This window comes from Rhinatrema bivittatum, chromosome 8 (assembly GCF_901001135.1).
Source record: "Rhinatrema bivittatum chromosome 8, aRhiBiv1.1, whole genome shotgun sequence".
Lineage (NCBI taxonomy): Eukaryota > Metazoa > Chordata > Amphibia > Gymnophiona > Rhinatrematidae > Rhinatrema > Rhinatrema bivittatum.
The window spans coordinates 237,039,203-237,062,246 of record NC_042622.1 but is presented as its reverse complement, the minus strand read 5'-3'; the positions used below and the strand labels follow the sequence as shown (position 1 = coordinate 237,062,246).

General features: G+C 46.9%; 1 protein-coding gene across 1 annotated transcript in view; it reads right to left on the bottom strand.

Moving 5' to 3' along the window:
* Nucleotides 1-23,044, bottom strand: part of CPAMD8 (C3 and PZP like alpha-2-macroglobulin domain containing 8) — a 510,164-nt gene that overhangs the window by 6,649 nt on the left and 480,471 nt on the right. The window contains exon 42 of the mRNA XM_029614183.1: nt 5,293-5,467. Coding sequence (XP_029470043.1) covers nt 5,293-5,467 — 175 coding nt within the window. The remainder of the gene's footprint in view (nt 1-5,292; nt 5,468-23,044) is intronic.

Genomic DNA, 23,044 nt, shown 5'->3' with positions numbered 1-23,044 from the left:
TCATGGGAGTGACTTGAACCGAGGATGCCATGTGTCCCAGGAAAATGAGGAACTGGCGAGCCGTGGCAGTGTTCTGAGACTGGAGCTGGCGAGCCAGGGATATTAGGGTGTGGACCCTCTGAAGAGGAAGGTAAGCCTTTGCCTGTAAGGTGTCCAAGTCTGCCCCAATGAAGGATAAGGTTTGAGATGGGACTAAGCAAGATTTCTCGTAATTGACAAGAAACCCTAAGGAAAGGAGTGTTTGAATTGTCAATTTTAGGGAGGATTGAGCTATCTGTTGGGTGGAGGCCCTGATAAGCCAATCGTCCAGGTAGGGGTAGACGTGGACACCTTTCTTCCTTAGGAATGCTGCTACCACTACGAGACATTTGGTAAAGACTCGTGGGGCAGAAGCCAGACCGAACGGTAGGACACGGTATTGATAATGGTCGTGGCCTACTAGAAACCGCAGATATTTGCGATGGGAATGTGTGATCGCAATGTGGGTATAAGCGTCCTTGAGGTCGAGAGAGCACAGCCAATCCCCTCTTTGTAGCAGAGGGAGCAGCGCGCCTAGGGTTACCATTTTGAACTTCTCTTTTTGAAGGTATTTGTTGAGGGCTCGAAGGTCCAAAATGGGACGTAGTCCCCCTGATTTCTTTGGTATTAGGAGTATCTGGAATAGAATCCCTTGCCTCGTTGAGAGGGAGGAACGGGTTCTATAGCATTTGATTGCAGAAGAAGAGATACTTCCTGTTGTAATTGAGCCAAATGGGTGGATAGACTCCACGCTTGAAGAGGCGGGGAGTCTGCCGGAAGAGTTATGAAGTTGAGATGGTAACCCTGTGCGATAATTGTTAGCACCCACTGATCTGAGGTGATCTGCAACCAAGGTTGTAGAAAATGGTACAGTCGACCTCCTACAGGAATGTCTGGAAGAGGGGGTTTGGCATGTGTTCCCTACAAGGAGTCAAAGGCCAGCCGCAGGCCCAGGAGGAGGGGCTACAGTAGGCCTTTGTTTCCTAGGCTGACGCGGCTGAGGCCTAGTAGAGGATCGAGCTGGACGAGGCCTGGTCGATGGAGGGTAGTAACGGCGTGGCCGAAAGAACGACTTCTTAGAGTCCTTCTTAAGTGGTTGTTTGGAGGAAACCTCAGACGGAACAGAAGAAAGTTGTTTCAACGTCTCGTGGTGATCTTTTAATTCAGCTACAATTTGCTGAATTTGTTCTCCAAACAAATTGTCCCCTAAGCAGGGTAAATCCGCTAAACGATCCTGGACTTCTGGGCGAAGGTTGGATGATTTTAACCAAGCCCAACGTCTGGCCGAAATGGCAGTAGCTGAAACCTTTGTGGAGGCATCAAAGATGTCATAAGCCGTTCTGATCTCGTGCTTCCCTGCTTCAAACCTTTGTTAAGAAGGGCCTGAAGCTGTGGCTGGTATTGGTCAGGGTAATGTGTCAGCAAAATCTTGCATCTGTTTAAGGATGGCTCTGTTATATTGCGTCATGTAGAGTTGATATGAGGCTATGCGAGAAATCAGCATAGCTCCATGGTACACTTTCCGTCCCACACTGTCCAGGAATTTATTGTCCTTGACCGGCGGAGTGGAGGAGTGTGGCTTTAGACGCTTGGCCTTTCTTTGTGCGGACTCAACCACAACAGAGCGATGATCCAGTTGAGGCTTTTGAAAGCCTGGTGCTGACTGGACGAGGTATGTGGAGTCAGCCTTCTTGTTAACTGGTGACACAGATGAAGGAGATTCCCAGTTTTTCTTTAAGAGATCGAGAAACACCTGGTGAATGGGGATGGAAGCGATGATTTTTGGAGCATCCAAAAATTGAAGCAGTTCCATCATCTGGTGTCTGTCATCGGTCTCAGATTGCAGCTGAAAAGGTACAATTTCGGACATCTCCTTTACAAAATTAATAAAGGAGAGATCCTCTGGAGGAGATCTTTTTCTACTCTCTGTAGGAGAAGGCGGTGATGGTAAATCTGTGTCAGAAGATGTATCATCACCCCAGGTATCATAGGGATCACTTGGGGGTTGAAGCCCCGATGGACCAGGTTGAGGATCCAAAGGCATTGAAGGAAACCTTGGAGGAACCGGTGGTACAATCGGTACTGGGAACGGCATCGAGGGTTTCGGTGCTGCCGATGGAGTCGGTGCCGGTCTTGGAACCGATGGAGCCAAAGGATAAATCGGTGGAGATATTCGAGAAGGCACCGATGGGACCACCCCAGAAGGGGGAATCAGGAACGGTGTTTCTCCCGCCGATGAAAATCCAGTCGGAGACGATGGCGCTGTCGGTGCTACTGGAATCATCGATGGAAGGGCATGTACAAGTGCCTCCATACGTTGTAGTAGCGGTGCCAGCGCTTCCACCAAAGTTCGGTGGTCGGTTCTTCCTCGGTGGCGGAGTCGGTGCCGGGGTTGATGCCGGTGGCGGTGCCGGAATCGGTTGCCGGAGACGGTGCAATGGAGGTTGGAATGTTTGCATCGCTTTCTCGATGGCCTCCTGGACAAGCCGGTTCCAGTTCTGCCCGGAGACCAGGGGTAACAATACCCGGCTCGACGGGAGAGAGGGAGGCTGAGGCAGAGCCGGAGGGACACCGTAACCGGTGTGGGATCACGGCTCCCACACCCCGAGAGGGTGAGGGTTTCCTCGATGCCTGCGAACGAGACGTGGACGGTGCCAAGTCTGATCGAGGCCTCTTAGTCGGTGGCTCGGCTTGTTCAGAGGTCGATGACTGTGGATCCTCGACAGGCCGAGACTTGTGCCGTCGATGGCGATGCTTGTCCTTCCGGTCTCCTCGCCCATCCGGGGAGGGGACAGGAGTCGACGGCCGAGAAGTCATCGATGGTGGACGGTCACCGGAGGGTTGACGATGGTGGTGCAACTTTGACGGTGCCGGTTCCGATGACGTCGATGCTATCGATGGCGTTGGGGTGGGTGCATGGAAGAGGAGCCCCATCTTCTCCATCCTGGCTTTGCGACCCTTAGGTGTCATTAGGGCACATTTGGTGCAAGTCAGGACATCATGCTCACTCCCCAAACACAAAACACAAACCCTATGGGGGGTCAGTGATTGACATAGTCCGGGTACAATCCGGGCATCGACGGAACCCCGTCGCCATGGCTTAAGGCCAAATTTAGTCGCGGGCTCGGTAATTGCCAACAGGCCTCAAGGGCCAAATTCGACGGTAGTCGAAGAAAAAAGGCAAAAAACTTACCGGTTTCCGCGGAGGTGACAAAAATTTGTCGAAGGGAGACCCCTGAGGGGCAAATTTTCTTCGGAAAGAAAAATACCGAATTCCTGTCAGGAACATGGTAAGAGAGCTCCTTTCACCGCGTGGCAACTGCTGCGTGGAAAAAAGAAGACTGAAGGGAGACCCCTGCTGGCTGCAGGGTCAGTGCCTTGCTGGGCATGCCCAGTAGGGGCCAGTCAAAGTTCTGTTTAAACTTTGACAGAAGTTTTCCGTGGTGGGCTCCATCCTCGATGTCACCCATTTCAAACCTCTCTGAGAATGATTGCACTGCTCTTATACAGGTCAATACAGTAAAGTGCGGCCGCGGTTACCCTGCTTCTAACCCGCTTTCTACTCACTTTTCAGCCGCGTTAGTCCAACCCGCGATACACTATCCCCTTTAACCCATTCTTACCGCCTCTTTAAATCACCGGGTAACCCCTTCCGCCCGCGGCATGTATATTAGATGTAAACGATCGAATAGCTATTCCCTCCCATACAGTAACGCACGCCCTGACTATCGCTTTTTTAACCTGCAGTTTTGCTGCGCGTTTAACCTGCTAACTTACCGCCTACCTTACCCCTGCGTTAGAGGCAGGGGTACGGGTAGGCGGCAAACTTTCCCCCAGCCCCCGCTCACCTGCCCTGGCCGCGTCCATGGGTGCCTGTCTCCGGGGCAGCCCCAGTCCTCTCTCCCGTCCTCCCGAAGCAACGAAAGCGGAAAAATCGAAAAAGCGAAAAAAAAAAAAAAGTAGCAACAAAGCGACTTACTTTTCTTGCAGCCCTCCTCCGGAGACAGACCTCGGCTCCCCTGCCTCCCGGAGGCAGCTGCCGGCGAAGATGGATGCCTGCACGGGCGAAAGCAGCCCCTGTGCGTGCAATTTGGCCGCTCAAGGCGTGACGTCACGACATTTGGCGTCACGGCGCGTGACGTCACGACGTTTGGCATCACGGCATGTGACGTCACATCTTGAGCGGCCAAACTGCACGCACAGGGGCCGCTTTCGCCCATGCAGGCATCCATCTTCGCCGGCGGGGCCGCTTTCGCCGCCGGCTGCCCCCCAGGAGGCAGGGGAGCCGCGGTCCGTCTCCTGAGGAGGGCTGCAAGAAAAGTAAGTCGCTTCGTTGCTTTACACTTTACATGTCGTTTCACCAGTCCTCTCTCCCCCACTCCCTGCGCCTTGCTTCGGGAGGAGGGGAGAGAGGACTAGCAATCCCGAGCGTAGGAGAACCGTCCACTTCCTGGTACCTGTCATTTGAAATGACAGGTACCAGCGTGTCCGTGAAGCGTTAGGCCAGCGCACCCAGGATACTGTATAGCGCTCTATACAGTAAAATGGGTTGCGCGGGCCTAACGCTTCACGGACGCTTCTTGGACGCAGCTTGCATTTGCATGACATTTCAATATGGTATCGAGCGGTAGGTGAGCCGGACTGTGCGTGCGGCAACCGCGGGTGCGCCCGGCACTAACGCAGCTCTTCCTACTGCTCCTTACTGTATCGGCCTGTTAGTCTGTAGCTAACATGTCCATTAAAGAAGAAACCACTCCTGTGAAACCTCCAGGATGCACTTTTTGTTATATTCTGGTGTTGTGACCTTGAGGTTTTGAATTGTAAATATAAGTGAAGATAGCAGTTTAGTACACCAAACAATTTTATAATGCTATCTATGGGCCTGATTTACTATTTATTTATTTTAAAATGTTTATATTTCACATCTTCCAATTCAAACATATTGTCCAGTGTTCATATTGTCCAGTGTTCATTTTAAATACTCATAATATACATGACATACAATAAAAAAAAGTTAAAACATCAGTACACATAAAACTTCCATATAGAAAACAGACTTTGCTAGTTTTCTGAATACTTGTACATCCAATTCTCCCCTAACATGTCTAATCATCCCACTCCACCCCTTACAGAACAGAAAGGGAGAAAAGCTTTAGTAAATTAGACCATATATTGTTAGGCCTATTTACTTTACAATTATGTGCTTGCTAACTCTTCCCTCAGGTTGCCACCACATGCACAGATGCAGTTTATAATACAATTATATTATCTCACCATTCTGTGGTCTTCATGGTTTCCTGTGTGCTTCCCTTTCCTTGTGACACATTGAAGGCTGTTGTCAGCTCTTGTACAACCTCGAAGGCGTCCTCTGCTTCAGAGGCATACGGATCTGGCTCATACTCGTAGGAGTAGTAGAAAAGTTCTGAATGAAGGATCTGCACTTCCTCCTCTGCAAAGTAAGAATTAAAACTTGTGTTAAAGAAACCCATGTGACCCCCCCCCCCCCTTTTCAAATCAGCAATCTGGGTAACATGTAACAGGAATCTAATTATACATTTTATTGTAATCACCCACCAGCTTGCTAAAGGTGGAATATCAAATATTTATAAATAAGTAAACAACAGCAATTCATTATGTGGATTTATACAGCACTGGCCCCTACTACCCTCTCCTCCTACTGCAATGCTTCGGAAACATGCAGTCACCGCTGGGATGGAGGGCTGGGTAGCATCTGAAGAAGGCTGTAAAAAGAGGAGAAGGGACAATGCTGCCATGTTTCCCTAATTACAGATGGGTAAAAACTGAGGCACAGAGATGAGGTGATTTAGCTTCACTTCCTTGGTAAAGTGGATTTGAGCTTGCATCTCATAGGTCAGTGCTGTAACCTTTCCTCCTTCTCACAGAAAACATATCAGCCACACAGCCACACAGAGTCCAAAAGGCAACACAATGTCTAGTTAGTTAGAATGAGGTGCTATACATATATAAAATTTTAAATCACTCATTTCCAAGTAGCTAAGCTTCTTCCAGTTGTGGAGTCCCTGCTGGTCACCAGGAGTTTTCCACCCCGTTATGTCCCCCTTCCCATACAGCAGTGGTGGTCCTTGGGTGAGAGACACAGACCAAGCTTAGCAGTAGAAATGTTCTTTCTTCTGTCCAATAGGTATCATGCTAGTGCAACAGTCAGCCACTGCTCCCTTCCCAGGGGATGTGCGGACACAATCTCTGTAGTGTCCCCCAGCCCAAGAACTGGATCAGTCAATCAGAAAAAAAAAATATTAATTTGGGGCTGTAAAATCCAAACCCACAGCCTGACTGGTGGTATAAAGAGCGTATCACAGCTCCAGGGCAGAATCAGACAGCCAAGCAATTTGATTAGTTGTCATATGCCCCCCGCCTGCTAGCAAAAATTCTGGGCTTTGTTAATGGGACAGTCTTGTCTTAAGATCCCTTCTCTCCAAGCAGAATCCATTTTCTCTCATCTTTTTTCTCTCTCAGATTCCAATTTGGAGACAGTGGATTTGCATGCTAGGGGGATCACCACCTCAGAATCAGCACCTGGAGCTGCCAATGTGAGGAAACTCCAACTTCTAGACTTCCCCAAAGCCTATTTTCTGATGCAGATGGGCAATGAAGTGGTTATGCCCATATTATTTTGTGCATTGAACATCTGAGGTGCTTTTGGTAAACAGTGAGCAGGGGCAGATTGTGGGAAAATAGTGGCCCGGGGGATTTTTCTCCATACTGGCCCATGGGTACCCAATTACATATACAATATAATTTACATATATATGCACACACCCCTTAAAACATAAAAAAAGCTACCCGGCACACACATGTTATAAAATCCATGGGCCATGCCCACATATATTATCATTTATAAAATATTTCAGTAAATACTTCCATTCAACAAGAAACCTATTAGTTTGAGAACATTTACTATTTTCAGTAGAAGAGCAGGTGGCAGTACAACAATACACTGTTCCACAGTCACCAGCAGCTTGAACTGAAGGGCTTAATACCAGAGTCAGAACAAGTGATATTCTGAGGTAAAATTAATATACACGTTGTTGTGATAATTTCATTCACTGTTGTGATGCCAACAAGAAAACTTTGCATCTTGGAATTCATATGGCATCGTACCTATTGTGATATATTTCAGCATGGTCCTCCCTTTTCAATACAGTACTATCTGCCAACACTCAACAAATAACAACTCTACCTATGAAAAAGAATACCACAAATATTACACCAGAATTTAAAATATCAATACACCTCCTATCAGGAAAACAGAACAGGCCAAGCTACTACAGATCCCTACAGAGAAACCACATGTTAAAAGAATGCTTCAACTCAGTCTTTGCATGCAGAACACAAACTCTCACCAAATACAGAATAAAGCCACATAAAGAATAAATAGAAATGTGCAGACAAAAACTAAACTGTAAAACATATCATGCCATATTCTATACAGTGCAACAATGGAAAAACAAAAATGTCACCATTCCTCATGAAACAATCAATAAAATCAAGATATATAAATCATGAATCATAATTATAAAATCATACAAATAAAATAATTTCAAAACAGCTGATGAATAGAATATCCAATAATTAAAGACTCACGCACATTTTGAAACCTTTACCAAACACCAATAAAATATTTCAAACAGAAGATACATCATATACTACCCAATAATTAAATGGTAGTCAATTAAGAAAAATTAACTTAAAAAGTCACCTTTACTTACCCTCTCCAGCAGTTCTCCTACTCCTTTCCCTTGCAGGCCACACCAGAAGCAGCAGTAGCTGCTGAAGCTGTCCTCATGGTCCTCTTCCTTAGGGACCACAACCAGTCTCTTCTCTCTCTCTCACACATACACACACACACACACCAGTCACACCCTCAGGACCAGTTTCTGTCTCTCACACACCAATCATCTCCCCAACCAGTCTCTCTCTCTCTCTCACATACACAAGCACACACATACCAGTCATCTCCCTGATCAGTATTTCTCACTCATACACACGTCACCTCTCTGGCCAGTCTCTCTCAATCACACAATCTTACTTACACAGAGGCTTTCAATCACACACATGCTCTCTCTATTTCACTTATACACAAGCTCTCAATCGCACACATGTTCTATCTCACTTACAAACAGGCTCAATCACACATATGCCCTCTCTCTCAAAGCCACAAGCCAGCCAAAAACATACTCCATCTCCAACCTGCCTTGATCCTTTGTGATGAGATTTGGGGAAGTCCCCAGTTTGATCGGTTTCCGAATGAACATCTCCCTAAGGAGTGGAAACCAGACCTGCCTTGGCCATTGAGGGGCTATGAGAATCATAGTCCCTTTGTCCTCGTGAACTTCAAGAGAGTCTTCACTACCAGTGGAACTAGAGGATAAGCATACAGATGCCTCTTGCTCCGATGGTGGATGAAGGCATCCGAGGCTGGTTTGCCACATGTCCTGTACAGGGAGTAGAACTGAGGAACTTTCCTGTTCCAAGGCGCTGTGAAGAGATCCTCTTCAGGGCTTCTCCAGAGGTGGAAGATCCAATTTGTGACCCTTTGTTACAGAGACAATTTGTGGGATCTGAAAGCGCAGCTCAGCCTATCCGCTATCATGCTCTCCATTCTGGCCAGGTACATGGCCTTGAACACCAACCCATGGGAGATGGCCCATGACCATATATGGACTGCTTCCTGGCACAAGACATGTGATCCTGTACCTCCCTGCTTGTTAACATATCACATCACTAGTTGATTGTTGGTTTGGATCAGGACAGCTGATCTCTGAAAGCCCATAGTGCATAATGGATTGCCCAGAGCTCCAGGAAGTTGATTTGACAGATCCGTTCCTGGGCAGACCATAGACAGAGTCCTGAGCCCATTGACATGAGCTCCCCAGCCCAGGGTGGACGCAACCGTGGTTAGGGCAATTTAGTAAGAGGACTTTGGAAGGAGATCCCCCATTAAAGATTTGAATTTACTCGCAACCAAGACAAAGAATCCCGGAGAGACAAAGAGACTCAGATGCAATCCTGGAGGTTCTACATGGCCTATCGCCACTGTGACCTCAGGGTCCATTGGGCCTTTCACATGTGTAAACATGTCAAGTGGGTGACATGAACTGTCGCAGCAATGTGGCCCAACAGCCTTAACATGTGCCAAGCTGACACCTCCTGGCTCCATTGAATCTCTGCCGCGATGGCCATTAGATTGATGGCTCTTTGTCAAGGTAGGAAGGCTTTGGTCTGAGCCGTGTCTAGCAGGGCTCCAATATAGTTCAATTGAGATGACGGGCTGAGATGGGGTTTGGGATAGTTGATAACAAACCCTAGGGACACCAGCGCCCGAATGGTAAAGCGCATAGACTCATCTGTCTCCACCTGAGAGGTACTCTTGACTAGCCAATCCTCCAGATACAAGAATACATGAACTTCCAGTATACGAAGTTGTGCCACCACCATGGCCAGGCATTTTGTAAAGACATACGGGGCTGATGCTAGCCAAAACGGCAGAATGCGATATTGAAAGTGCTGTTTTCCTACTACAAATCTGAAATACTTCCAGTGGCTTGAGAAGATCTTGCTGTATGTATACTCATCCTTTAGATCAAGGGAGCATAGCCAGACCTCTTTTTGTAAGAAAGGGAGCAGGGTATACCAGGGAAACCATCTTGAACTTTCTCTCTTGATAAACTTGTTCAAGGCCCTTATGTCTACGATGGGATGGAGTTCCTCTGTTTTCTTTGGTATCAGGAAGTACCAGGAGTAAAATCCCCGCCTTCTTTTCCCTGGTGGAATGAGTTCAACCACTCTGGCCATTAATGAGAAAGAGAGCTCCGCTAGCAGAAACTCCTGATGCACTGCCGAGCCCCAGAATGGGCTCCGGTGGCAATTTGTCTGGGCACTCAATAAATTCAATCAGTACCCTTGGGGGATGATGGATAGAACCCACTGATCTGAGGTTACATTGGGCCACCGGTTCGCAAAATACCATAGCCTTCCCCTGAACAGCATATCCACCACCCTGGGTATGGGTAACTGGTCTATGCTTCCCAAGATCCAGTCAAAATTTGTCCCCGGAGTTGCCTAAGGTGCCGGCTGGGGCTTTGGGGTACTTTGCTGCCTGGGGTGGGGCCACAGGAGCCCTGATGAGATTGACGGGACTGAGGCAGTGGAGGATAGTACTTCCTCAGGTGGAAGAAGTACTTCCTCTGCCCTGACCTCAAAGACCTCCTGGATGAGGAGGATGGGTCTGGAATGCTGGCAGAGAGCTGTTGAAGAGTTACACAGTGGTCCCAGATTTGGGTTACCACATCCTTGACCTTTTCTCCAAAGAGATTCTCTTCAGTCCACAGCACATCAGCAAATCACTCCTGCACTTCTGATCTGTGATCCAAAACCCGCAGACATGTAAGTCTGCGGGTGCTGATTCCCACTGCAGAGATCCTCGATGCTGTTTCAGAAACATCATTAGTCGAGCAAACGTCATGTTTTCTGCACTCCAGACCCTTGTGCACCAGCGGCAGGAGTTTATCTTGCTGCTGCTGAGGCAGTTGCTCAGCAACATCCTGCACCTGCTTCCAGATGTCCCACATATATTGGCTCATGGAGAGATGATAGGCAGCTATGCTGGCAATGAGCATAGCTCCTTGAAAAACCTTCCTCCCAAGAGCATTCATCACTCTGTGGTCCTTCTCTGGGGGTGCCGAGGAATGGGTCTGTGAACATTTAGCTTTCTTGAGGGCAGATTCAATTACCACCAATTGGTGGGGAAGCCAGCTGATGCTTGTTGAATCTGAGAGCCTTTTGGATAATATAAATTGCATCCGCCTTCTTGTTCAAGGGAGGCACCGTGAGGGGTTGTTCTCACATTCTCAGTAGAAATTCCACCAGGATTTTGTGCACTGGAACTGCCACAATCTCCTTGGGAGGCTCCATGAACTGGAGGATATTGAGCAATTTGTGCCTGGTATCCTCTCCAGTCATTAACTGAAAGGGGATGGCCTCTGCCATCAAACTGACAAACCCTACAAAGGAGAGGTCCTCTAGCGAGGACTTCCTTCATTCCTCTGAGGGAGATAGATCTGAGGGGAGACCATTAAGGATGAGTCATCCTTCCAGGGATCATATGTATTCTCGTCCCCAATGTCATTGACCAGGGAAAGGGCCCTGCGTGCCTGGCCTTTGTCCAGTGGTGCAGGCACCAATGAACTGGATGTGGAGCTGCAGGGCCCGGCAGCTTTGCTGGCCAAGAAGGAGCTTCCTCCTCTAGGATCTAGTAATGTTGACTGGATCGGCAAGAGTTGGTGGCAGTGCCCTGCAGGATGCCACCCCGGGAACCAACATCGGCTGAGTTGGTAACACTTTGGAATAATAGAAGGACTAGGGGGCATTGCCTAACTTAACATTAGCAGCAAGATAAATTAGTACATTGGTAACAGTCAAGGAAATACAAATCAAAAATTACCAAAATGAGGACTATCCAATGTAACTGCTGTGGAGACTTTATTCTGAGGGGAAGCATCTGGAAACTTAGAGCTTGCCCAATTTGTGCACAACTCTCTTCCTTGAAAAAGGAGCTGACTGAGGTTAAAGTTCAATTAGCTTCAATTACAAGTATTACACCCACATTGCATTACTCAGAAAATAATTCCCCAATATCACAGAAAAACCAGGAGTCAAGAAAAGGAGATTCATTAGGCTCAGGTAGGACCCACAGTCACCCATTCTTGACAGATGGGCAGCCAACAGGTATACCCCCCCCCCCCCCACTCAAACAGGTCATTAAGAAATTCTTTAAAATCCAGGATTACAGTGGGCTCTGGTAGAATTAGACCTGTGATGAGGAGACACACAATGTACCAAATGCAAAAAGAACAAAAAGCCTTTTCTATATTAAAAACTGAAGAAGTTCTTGAGAAAAACATTGAAGTGTTACCAGAAAAGAGAAAAAAAAACACAATGCGTGCAGAATTTCAAGATCCATAACCAAAAGAAAAATCTAATTGAGATGGATAACTCTGTCAACAGTGGCACAACTGCAAAAGGAAAGAGTGAAGTGAATAACAAATCTCAACTAAAGTCTCATAAGGAGTCCAGGAAAAGCAATAACCTTAAAGAGAGTACCTGGAAGGCTATGACCACAAATGCTCATAGTTTGGGAAATAAAATCCCAGATCTGCAGGCCCTAATGACTGAGGCAGAATTGGACATTGTTGCTATCACAGAAACATGGTTCACAGAATCTCATGAATGGGATACAACAATACCAGGCTATAACTTGGTAAGGAAGGACAGAGAGGATAGAAAAGGGGGAGGTGTGGCTCTTTATGTCAGAAACAACATCCAAGCATCTGAGCTGCAAGGAAGTTGGGATAAGGAAGAAGCTCTAGGGGTCGACCTAAAAAAAGATGATGGAGCGTCCATTTATATTGGAGTGGTTTACAGGCCTCCAAACCAAAAGGAAGAGCTGGACAGAGATCTGGTTGAAGACATCCATAAGATATGTAAGAAGGGAGAAGTGGTGATCGTTGGTGACTTTAATATGCCAGATATAGACTGGAAAATCCCATCTGCAGAAACTAAAAATAGTAGAGCGATAGTGGATGCCATGCAAGTATCTTTGTTCAAACAAATGGTATTGGAACCCACGAGAGAAGGAACTATACTCGACTTAGTGCTCACTAATGCAGATAATGTCTCTGATGTCCAGGTGGGCGCCCACCTCAGCACCAGTGATCATCAAACGGTATGGTTTAATATCACTAAAATAATATAGAAAAGAACCACAAAGACCCGAGTTTTACAGTTCAAAAACACGGACTTTGAGGAAATGGGGAAGTACCTGGAGGAAGAACTAAAAGGATGGGGAGAACGAGAGAGATGTGGATCAGCAGTGGACCAATCTAAAAGGAGCAATCACCAAGGCAACTGCTCTATATGTTAGAAATGTAAAGAAAAGCAAAAGAAAATTGAAACCTATCTGGTTCTCAAAGGAGGTGGCTGACAAAATTAAAGCTAAAAGAACAGCATTCAAGAAATATAAAAGATCCCAAAGGGAGGAGCACAAAGAAGAATATTTGTTTCAACTGAGGGAGATAAAGAAATTAATCAAGTTGGCAAAAAGTCAAGCGGAAGAAAGGATTGCCAAGGAGATAAAAAATGGTGACAAAACATTTTTCAGATACATCAGCGAAAAGAGAAAGGTCCAAAGTGGTATAGTGAAATTGAAAGGTGGTAATGATCAATGTGTGGAGAGAGACGAAGAAATGGCAGAAATATTAAACGAATACTTCAGCTCTGTGTTCACTAAAGAAGACCCTGGAGAAGGACCATCTCTACACAACAAGAAACTGGAGGGAAGTGGAATAGATGAAAATCCTTTTACAGTAGAAAATGTATGGGAAGAGCTAAAGAATCTGAAAGTGGACAAAGCCATGGGGCCTGATGGGATTCATCCAAGGATACTGAGGGAGCTCAGAGATATTCTGGCGGGTCCGCTGTGTGACCTGTTCAATAGATCCCTAGAAACAGGAGTGGTACCAAGAGATTGGAGAAGAGCGGTGGTGGTCCCGCTTCACAAGAGTGGGAACAGGGAGGAGGCTGGCAACTACAGACCGGTTAGCCTCACTTCGGTGGTGGGAAAAGTAATGGAGTCACTGCTGAAAGAGAGAATAGTGAACTATCTACAGTCTGGAGAATTGATGGACCAGAGGCAACATGGATTCACCAGGGGAAGATCCTGTCAGACAAATCTGATTGACTTTTTTGACTGGGTAACCAAGGAATTGGATCAAGGAAGAGCGCTCGATGTCATCTACTTGGATTTCAGCAAAGCTTTTGATACGGTTCCGCACAGGAGACTGGTGAATAAAACAAGAAGCTTAGGAGTGAGTGCCGAGGTGGTGACCTGGATTGCAAATTAGACGGACAGAAGACAATGTGTGATGGTAAATGGAACTTTCTCTGAAGAGAGAGCGGTTTTAAGTGGTGTACCGCAAGGATCGGTGTTGGGACCGGTCCTGTTCAATATCTTTGTGAGCGACATTGCGGACGGGATAGAAGGTAAGGTTTGTCTTTTTGCGGATGACACTAAGATCTGCAACAGAGTGGACACGCCGGAAGGAGTGGAGAGAATGAGACGGGATTTAAGGAAACTGGAAGAGTGGTCGAAGATATGGCAGCTGAGATTCAATGCCAAGAAGTGCAAAGTCATGCATATGGGGAGTGGAAATCCGAATGAACTGTATTCGATGGGGGGGGGGGGGGGGGGTGAAAGGCTGATGTGCACGGAGCAGGAGAGGGACCTTGGGGTGATAGTGTCTAATGATATGAAGTCTGCGAAACAATGCGACAAGGCGATAGCAAAAGCCAGAAGAATGCTGGGCTGCATAGAGAGAGGAATATCGAGTAAGAAAAGGGAAGTGATTATCCCCTTGTACAGGTCCTTGGTGAGGCCTCACCTGGAGTATTGTGTTCAGTTCTGGAGACCGTATCTACAAAGAGACAAAGACAAGATGGAAGCGGTACAGAGAAGGGCGACCAGGAAGGTGGAGGATCTTCATCGGATGACATACGAGAAGAGATTGAAGAATCTAAATATGTACACCATGCAGGAAAGGAGGAGCAGGGGTGATATGATTCAGATTTTCAGATACTTGAAAAACTTTAATGATCCAAAGACAACGACAAACCTTTTCCGTCGGAAAAAAATCAGCAGAACCAGAGGTCACGAGCTGAGGCTCCAGGGAGGAAGACTAAGAACCAATGTCAGGAAGTATTTCTTCACGGAAAGGGTAGTGGATGCCTGGAATGCCCTTCCGGAGGAAGTGGTGAAGTCTAAAACTATGAAGGACTTCAAAGGGGCGTGGGATCAACACTGTGGATCCATCAAGTCTAGTGGGCGTAAATAAAGAGGAGGCAGCAAAACACTGCACGGAGCAGCAGTAGCCACAGAGGCATTCACGGAGCAGGATGCCAGTGGCCAGTAGTTGGTGTTCCACCTTCAGGCAGCAAAACACTGCACAGAGCGGCAGTAGCCACAGAGGCATTCACGGATCGGGATGCCAGTGGCCAGTAGTTGGTGTTCCACCTTCAGGCAGCAAAACACTGCACGGAGCGGCAGTAGCCACAGAGGCATTCACGGAGCGGGATGCCAGTGGCCAGTAGTTGGTGTTCCACCTTCAGGCAGCAAAACACTGCACGGAGCGGCAGTAGCCACAGAGGCATTCACGGAGCGGGATGCCAGTGGCCAGTAGTTGGTGTTCCACCTTCAGGCAGCAAAACACTGCACGGAGCGGCAGTAGCCACAGAGGCATTCACGGAGCGGGATGCCAGTGGCCAGTGGTTGGTGTTCCGCCTTCACGGAGGGCTGCCATCTCCAAAAAAAAAAACAAAAACAAAAAACAAACAAACAAAGCAGGGGTGGGTAAGAGTATGGGGCAGGGGTGTGGCCTGCTTGTTGCGGCGGTTGCTACCCCTGATTGAGCTGGATGTTCACTGGGATGCGGATACGGCGCTGCTCTCTGCATGGTGGAGGGGTGGAAGGGAGTTGGGGCCGGAGGGTGCTGGAAGCCAATAGTGATGGGTGGGAGGGAGAAAAAGGGTGGGAAAAAAATGGATAAACTGCATGGCTTGCTGGGCAGACTGGATGGGCCATTTGGTCTTCTTCTGCCGTCATTTCTATGTTTCTATGTTTCTATGTTTCATTCCATGAAGTTAGCAAGTAGCACATTTAAGACTAATTGGAGAAAATTATTTTTCACTCAATGTACAATTAAGCTCTGGAATTTGTTGCCAGAGGATGTGGTTAGTGCAGTTAGTGTAGCTGGGTTCAAAAAAGGTTTGGATAAGTTCTTGGAGGAGAAGTCCATTAATGGCTATTAATCAATTATACTTAGGGAATAGCCACTGCTATTAATTGCATCAGTAGCATGGGTTCTTCTTAGTGTTTGGGTAATTGCCAGGTTCTTGTGGCCTGGTTTTGGCCTCTGTTGGAAACAGGATGCTGGGCTTGATGGACCCTTGGTCTGACCCAGCATGGCAATTTCTTATGTTCTTATGTCTATGAACGCATGCAGGGATTTCAGCAGCCACTCGAAGAGAGACTGTGCCGTTGTCATTGGTGCTGATGCCGCAAATTGCCCTCTCGATGGGCAGCTGCACAAGCCTCTCCAGGTCCTCCTAGAACATCACTGATGACAAAACAGGTTGGGACAGAGTAGGTGTAACTAGATCCTCTTTGAAGCTGAGAGGAGGATCAGTGGCTGGCATTGGGACTGATGGAGTCCGTGGAGCATCCTCAGCATCGATGGAGGATTTGTTATCCTCACTGCGGGGGTCACTTTGGGGGCATCACAGCAGAAGCTAATGCACCCCCGTGCCAAGCACCATGCATCAACGGAGACCAATGCCGATGCTTCCTCAGCTTCCCTTGATGCTCGGCACATTTCTTCCCCAGAGCCAAGGTCGAGGATGAGGTCCCTAACATCCTCGACCTGGAAGAGCCCAATGATAGCTGGTCTTTGGCATCCCTTTCAGCTGATGACCTTGATGAAGCCAACATCCCCATGATGTCGATAGCTCAGTGTCCATTGGTGCAGCTCCGATGTCCCTCAATGCCGATGCCTCCGATGCCAATGGATCTATCTTCTCCAGCTGGAAGAGGGTCTCCATCGTGTCGAGCTGGATTTTGCATCCTTTTGGGTTATTCTGGCACACTTGCTGCAACTCCGATGTCATGCAATGTCCCCAGGCAGAGGACACATATATCATGGGGGTCCATGTGAGATATGGTCCTCATGCACCAGGGGCATCGCTTAAAACCTGAAATGGACTTGTCACCATGAAATAAAAGGGATGTGAGATTGAAATTGATGGCAGTGGCTGTCAAAGGTCAGTGGGCACACCAGTAGCGACACCAAAAGTAAACTTACTGCTAAATGAAAAACTCATCTAAGATGCTAACGGGAAAACAAGGGAGCCCCGTGTTGACTGCACGAGAAAACTGAGAAGTAGAAGTACAAAAAGAGAAAAAAAGAGGCTTTTCTTAGAAAATAGGTCAAAAAGTTGGCAAGCTCTCACCCGACTGTGAGATGAAAGGCTCTGCGGAAAAGAAGAGATTGAAAAGGACCCTGCATGGACACGTGGCACACTGCATTCTGGGCATGCTCAGAGAAGCTAAATCAAAGTTCTAGAAACATTGACATAGGTTTTCCGTACTAGGTTCAATCTGATGATGTCACTCATGTCTGAGGACTACTATCCTGCTTGTCCTTGGAGAATCTGAAAACCTGACTGGCTGTGGTGTCTCCAGGACAGGTTTGGAAAGCCCTGCAATAAACTATCATTCAGGCGATGCAGAAAGGAACATTCAGTCAAATGCACCTTTTCGCCAGGACTCGAGCGAGCATTTTCTAGGTGCAAAACATACTCCTGATGCAGCAAGGAGTTCTTTGTGCAGAAAATGCGCATTCCTATATGGGAGTACTGCTTAGTGCCCATGCATGGAAATGAGGGCATTAACCAGTACTCCCTGATGCAAACAGACTGCACCTGGCCAGCGCACCTTCTTTAATGCTGGAAACTTAACTTCTGGGTCAGGGCTGGAGTTAAGTTTCCAGAGCTAAGAAAACAGTAAAAAAGACAAAAACTTAAAAAAAAAAAAAAAAGACTGTGACTAATCTGTGTAAGTGCCAGCAGCCACCTCCATTTAAACAGATAATTACTGACTTATCCAGGTAAGTGGTGGCAGCTACTGGCACTTATCTAAGTACTGAATATACAGGTAAGTGACAGCAGCTGCCGCCACCATTTAGCTGCCATATAAGTTGGTACTTATTTGGCTATCTGGTGCTGGCCACTGCTACTTAGCTGGATAAAGTACTGATAAAGTACTTAGCCAGATAAACAGGTGAAATTTGGGACTACACCATATTCTACTACTAAAGTTCATTTATATAGCACTACAAGATGTACTCAGGGCAGTACATATACACTTAAAAAAGAGACAGATCTTAAATTCTAGTCAAGACAGACAGACAAAACAAATAAGGGTTTGGAAAGAATAATGAATAAGATTTAAGGTATAAGAGGTGGGTTAATAGGTGTGATTTAATTGAGAACGGGACCACTTATTTTTATTTTTAAATGAGTATTGTTTTGATAAATTTATTTTTCTTGTTATATTTTGTATTGTAAACAACCTTGTATGTTCCATCAGGCTTTGAGGAAGTGGTATATACATTTTTATAAACAGAATTGGGTGCAAGAAAGCTACACAAAATCCAATCTTTGCCCCATAAATAGTATAAGAAAAGCAGGAAATGGGGTGAGGTAGATGAGGAGCAAAGAGAATGGACCCACAAGTCAACACTTTAGCGGAAAGTAAAGACATCCAGCTATATTCTTAATTGTCAATCAAGTGGGAAAGCCCAGAGCGAAGGCAGCAATTCACCATATAGTAGTGGCTAATTTGAAAGACACAAGCACAAAATGTAGCACAAGACGTGATGTGGTGGGCTTGGTAGGACGCTATCCTCCGAGCTCCGGCTACCCCTCCGCCGCATCCTGCCCCATCCAGCGAGTTTCAGGACTTTTTTGGTTGTTGTTATAGCTTAAGGCAATATCCAGGAGACTTGCTTTCTACTTATTCTGGTCGGGGCACCGTATGGCTACGCGATCCATCAGAAAGGAGAAGGAGAAGTTGAAGGCCCCTGAGACAAAAATGGCCGCCGCTCTGGAGCCGGATTTACCAGCCGCTGGCGAATCTCTGGAAGATAAGATTTCGCAGGCAGTGGTACAGGCGTTAGATGTTAGACTGCACCAGCTGTCTGAACAAATCGCTGATGTTCGAGCTTCTCTGACTGAGTTCGACGCTCGCACGGAGCGTATTGAGGGCCGCATGGGCCTCGTGGAAGACGATGTTGGAGCACTGGAAAAACGCGTCGAAGTTCTGATTAAACAAGCACAAGCCAGCGAAGACAAAATAGACGAACTTGAGAATAGGTCGCGGCGAAATAATATTCGCTTTGTGGGTTTTCCGGAAGCCTTACCTGAAGCAGACCTTCCTCGAGTTCTCGAAGCGTGGTTGCTGAGTGTTGTGCCCTCCCTAGCGTCTCCCTCTGGAGGCCTGTTTGAGCGCGCGCATCGGCTGGGTCGGAGAGCGGAAGGAGACATGGTGCGGAGACCACGAGTTATTATAGCCCGATTTCTACATTTTGCACACCGTTCGTTGGTTCTTCAGCATTATCGGAAATCTCGGGAGTTTTTCTACGAATCTACTAAGATCCTGGTATTTCAAGATTTTTCCCCTCGGGTGTCTCTGCAGCGGAAAGCTTTTCATGAAGTGTGCTGGTAAATAAAGGTGTGCGTTTTGCCCTCATGTTTCCAGCTCGCCTCCGGATTAATCACCAAGGCCAGATGAAGATCTTTTACTCGGCGGGTGAGGCTCGAGAGTTTGTGAGGAATCTCCCCAGTACCGACGCTCCCCAGCAAACGTGATTGTGTCTGCATTTTCACGACTAATCTTCAGGTTTTGTTTCTGGAGACAAGAGACGGAGCAAGTTATTCAAATGGGCTTTAACGCTCCGTTGGGGGTTGCCTAGTTGTGTTGCAGAAGTATTTTACATTGCTTTTTGGACAAAGTTTCTTCTCTTTCTTATTTCTTTTCTGTGCCTGGTTATATGATGTTGCCAATATGACCGCGTTTGTTTATGTTTGCTAGGATATTGTCCTTTTGGGATGGTGGCGTATAGCCCTTAAGAGGTATTTTATTTTAGTAGCGGGGGGGGTAGCCGAACACATTTATTCCATCTACGTGTTCTCTAACCCCTTCGGGGGTGTAGCATTGGATATGGGGTTTGGGGTGTTCAGTAGGATGCATTGGGGTCTGTGGTGGTTGTTGGGTTATGTTTTCAGTGGGGTAAACGGGGTGGGTGGGGGGGTGGGGTGTGTGCGTGTAGAGAATCTCTGGGGATGTGGGCATTTCTTTGTCTTGTTTCTTGTGAGGATGTGGAATGATCGCCCAAAACTTCATAAATATGTGGTGCAAGTGCCTCTTGGGTTTGCCTTTGGGCTCCGGGTTCCTGGGAGCCCCACTTTAATCACGGGAGTAGCAGCCATGGATGCTCATATCATTACTGTGTCTAGATGGCGTTAAATATGATTACCTGGAATGTGGCTGGCATGGGAACTCCAGTAAAACGTGAAAAAGTGTTTGCTAGACTAACTAAACTGCAAGCTAAAATCGTGTTTTTGCAGGAGACGCACATGCTACCCATTGAAATTCTTAAATTAAAGAAAAAATGGGTTTCTCAAGTATACTACGCCTCAGGTACATCTAAGAGTAGGGGTGTAGCCATCTTGATCCATCAAAATGTATCTTTTCAACTGTTGGATTCAGTGGTAGATCCACAGGGGCGCTACGTGATTGTCAAGGGGTGTCTCATGGGAACCAAGGTTATACTGGCATCCATTTATGCCCCTAACGTTTATGACCACGTTTTTTACACCGAACTACTTTCTTTACTCAGCAAAATGGGGGATTGCCCAATGGTGTTGGGAGGAGATTTTAATTTTGTGATGGATCCTGAACTGGACAGGGTACCTGTGAGGAGGGGCCAGCAAGCGAGTGAGCAGAAAGGACCCAGATTTCTCTGTCGCCACTTATCCCTGGTGGATTTGTGGCGAGTGCTCAACCCAGGAGAGCGTGACTTTACGCACATTGCTAAAGCTCACCCCACTAAATCCCGGATTGATTACCTGCTTGTCTCCGAATCACTTTTTTCTAAATTTACTAAATCTACCATTGAAACCTTGGTAATTTCGGATCATTGTCCTGTGTCTGGGGCATTTTCAGTGGGAGGTGGCCCTGCTCAGACTCAGTGGCGGCTACCAGCGTCGCTTGCCAATGATCCTAGTTTTTCAGCCTTTTTAAAAGGTAAATGGAATGATTTTATGGCCTTCAATTCGCAGCATATAGAGAATCCGATCCTTTTGTGGGAGACTGCAAAATCTGTTTTAAGGGGGGATATCATTAGTTACGTTAGTTTTCAAAAGAAAAAGCGGGACAGAGATATTCTTTCCCTGGAAAAACGCTTACGGGGCCTTAAACGTAGGCTACATACCACGTCAGACTCTAAGCTGACGGCCTAGTTCCGGGAGATTCAGGTTGCCCTCAACGATTTGCTACATAGTAGAGCAGCTTATGCGCTTAGACACAGACAATTTAATTTTTATAGATATGGAAATAAGGCTGGCAAGCTGCTAGCGCGATTACTGAAAGCGCAGGAATCTTCCAAACACATTGCTAATATTCGTAACCCACAGGGGGGGATTCAAACCAACACTAAGGACATAGCGAAAGTATTTTCGGACTATTATCAGACCTTATATTCGGCAGAACAGGTACATGAAGGGGATATCACTGAATTTTTGCGTGGGATTAATATGCCCTGTCTCAATGAGACTCAACTTCAACGCTTGCAGCGAGTGATTGAGGTTGATGAGGTCCTAGAGGCGATCCACCTGCTCCCGAATCAAAAAGCACCGGGCCCTGATGGAATGAACTCCACAAGACATGGCTCTTTAAACAGGCATACCCCAACTCCTCCCAATCCTAGTCATTGTCTTGTCTCGAACTTACTCAGCTCCCGCTCAGCCTACACACCCCCTCCTCAACCTCCCCTTCGCCATCCCAAAATAAATAAAATTCCCAGCTCCCCCCTCTCCCCTACCATTCTAGCTCCCTCACCTTCCCAGCTCCCCCCCTGCTCCCTCCCCCCACCCTTCCCCAGCACCCTGCTGCCTCTCCCCTACCCCTCCCCTCTCTTCCTACAAACAGCCTTTCCTTGAAAGTGCCATTGCCTTAACGTTCTCCTATACCCCTACCCCCTCCTCTCCTTTCCCCTCCTCGCTACCCCCTTCCCCTTCTCCCTGCCCCTACATTTAATATTATTATTGTAAATAATTTCATATGTTAAGTTCTTAAGGGTACATGCATCCTTTACATCCTGATGCATACCTACTCTTAACATGCATAATCATCATCCAGTTCGTTTTACAAAGTTGTATCCTTGCTCGTTGACTCTCTCTATCCTTGTTCCTAGTTCATTGTAATATCGTTGACTCTCTCTATCCTCGTTCATTGTAATTTCCTTTCTCAGTTAAATGTGAACCGACATGATGTGTCCTACGAATGCCGGTATATAAAAATTGTTAAATAAATAAATAAAATAAAATTTTACAAGGGGCTGACAGAGGAAGTGGCTCCGGTGCTGCAATTGGTATATGAAAAATTAGCTGATATGCAGGAAATGCCCCCTACTATGAGAGCGGCCACTATTGTCGTCCTCCCCAAGGCCGGCAAGGATCCTTTACTACCATCTTCGTACAGGCCAATCTCCCTGCTCAATTTGGATATTAAAATTTACGCTAAAATATTGGCCAATAGATTGAAAACCTTAATGCCCTCTTTGATATCTTCCGACCAGGTGGGGTTTGTGATGGGGAGACGGTCTACGGTGAATATACATAAAGTGCTGGCTGCTCTAGAGCTGTGCTCTAAGGGCCTGATCGAGGATCCTCTGCTGGTTACCTGTGATGCAGAAAAGGAGTTTGATAGAGTGGCGTGGCCTTTTCTGCGACAGACACTGGTGAAGGTGGGGATCGTGGGTCGGATCTTTGACTATATCAATGTATTGTACTCTAACCCCACGGCGCGAATCTTGGTGAATGGTGATCTTTCAGGGGAATTTTGCCTGCAGAGAGGGACAAGCCAAGGTTGTCCTCTCTCCCCTCTCCTGTTTATTTTAACAGTTGAACCCCTAATTTGCAAATTGAAAGCCACTCCTTCGGTTACCGGTATATCGTTGGGACGACAGACCTACCTGACCCTCTTATTTGCAGATGATATATTGCTTTTGTTGTCAAAGGCGAAAAAAGCCCTTCCAGCTGCGCTAGCTATTTTTCATACTTATAAAGGTCTGTTGGGCTTTAAATTGAACCTTGA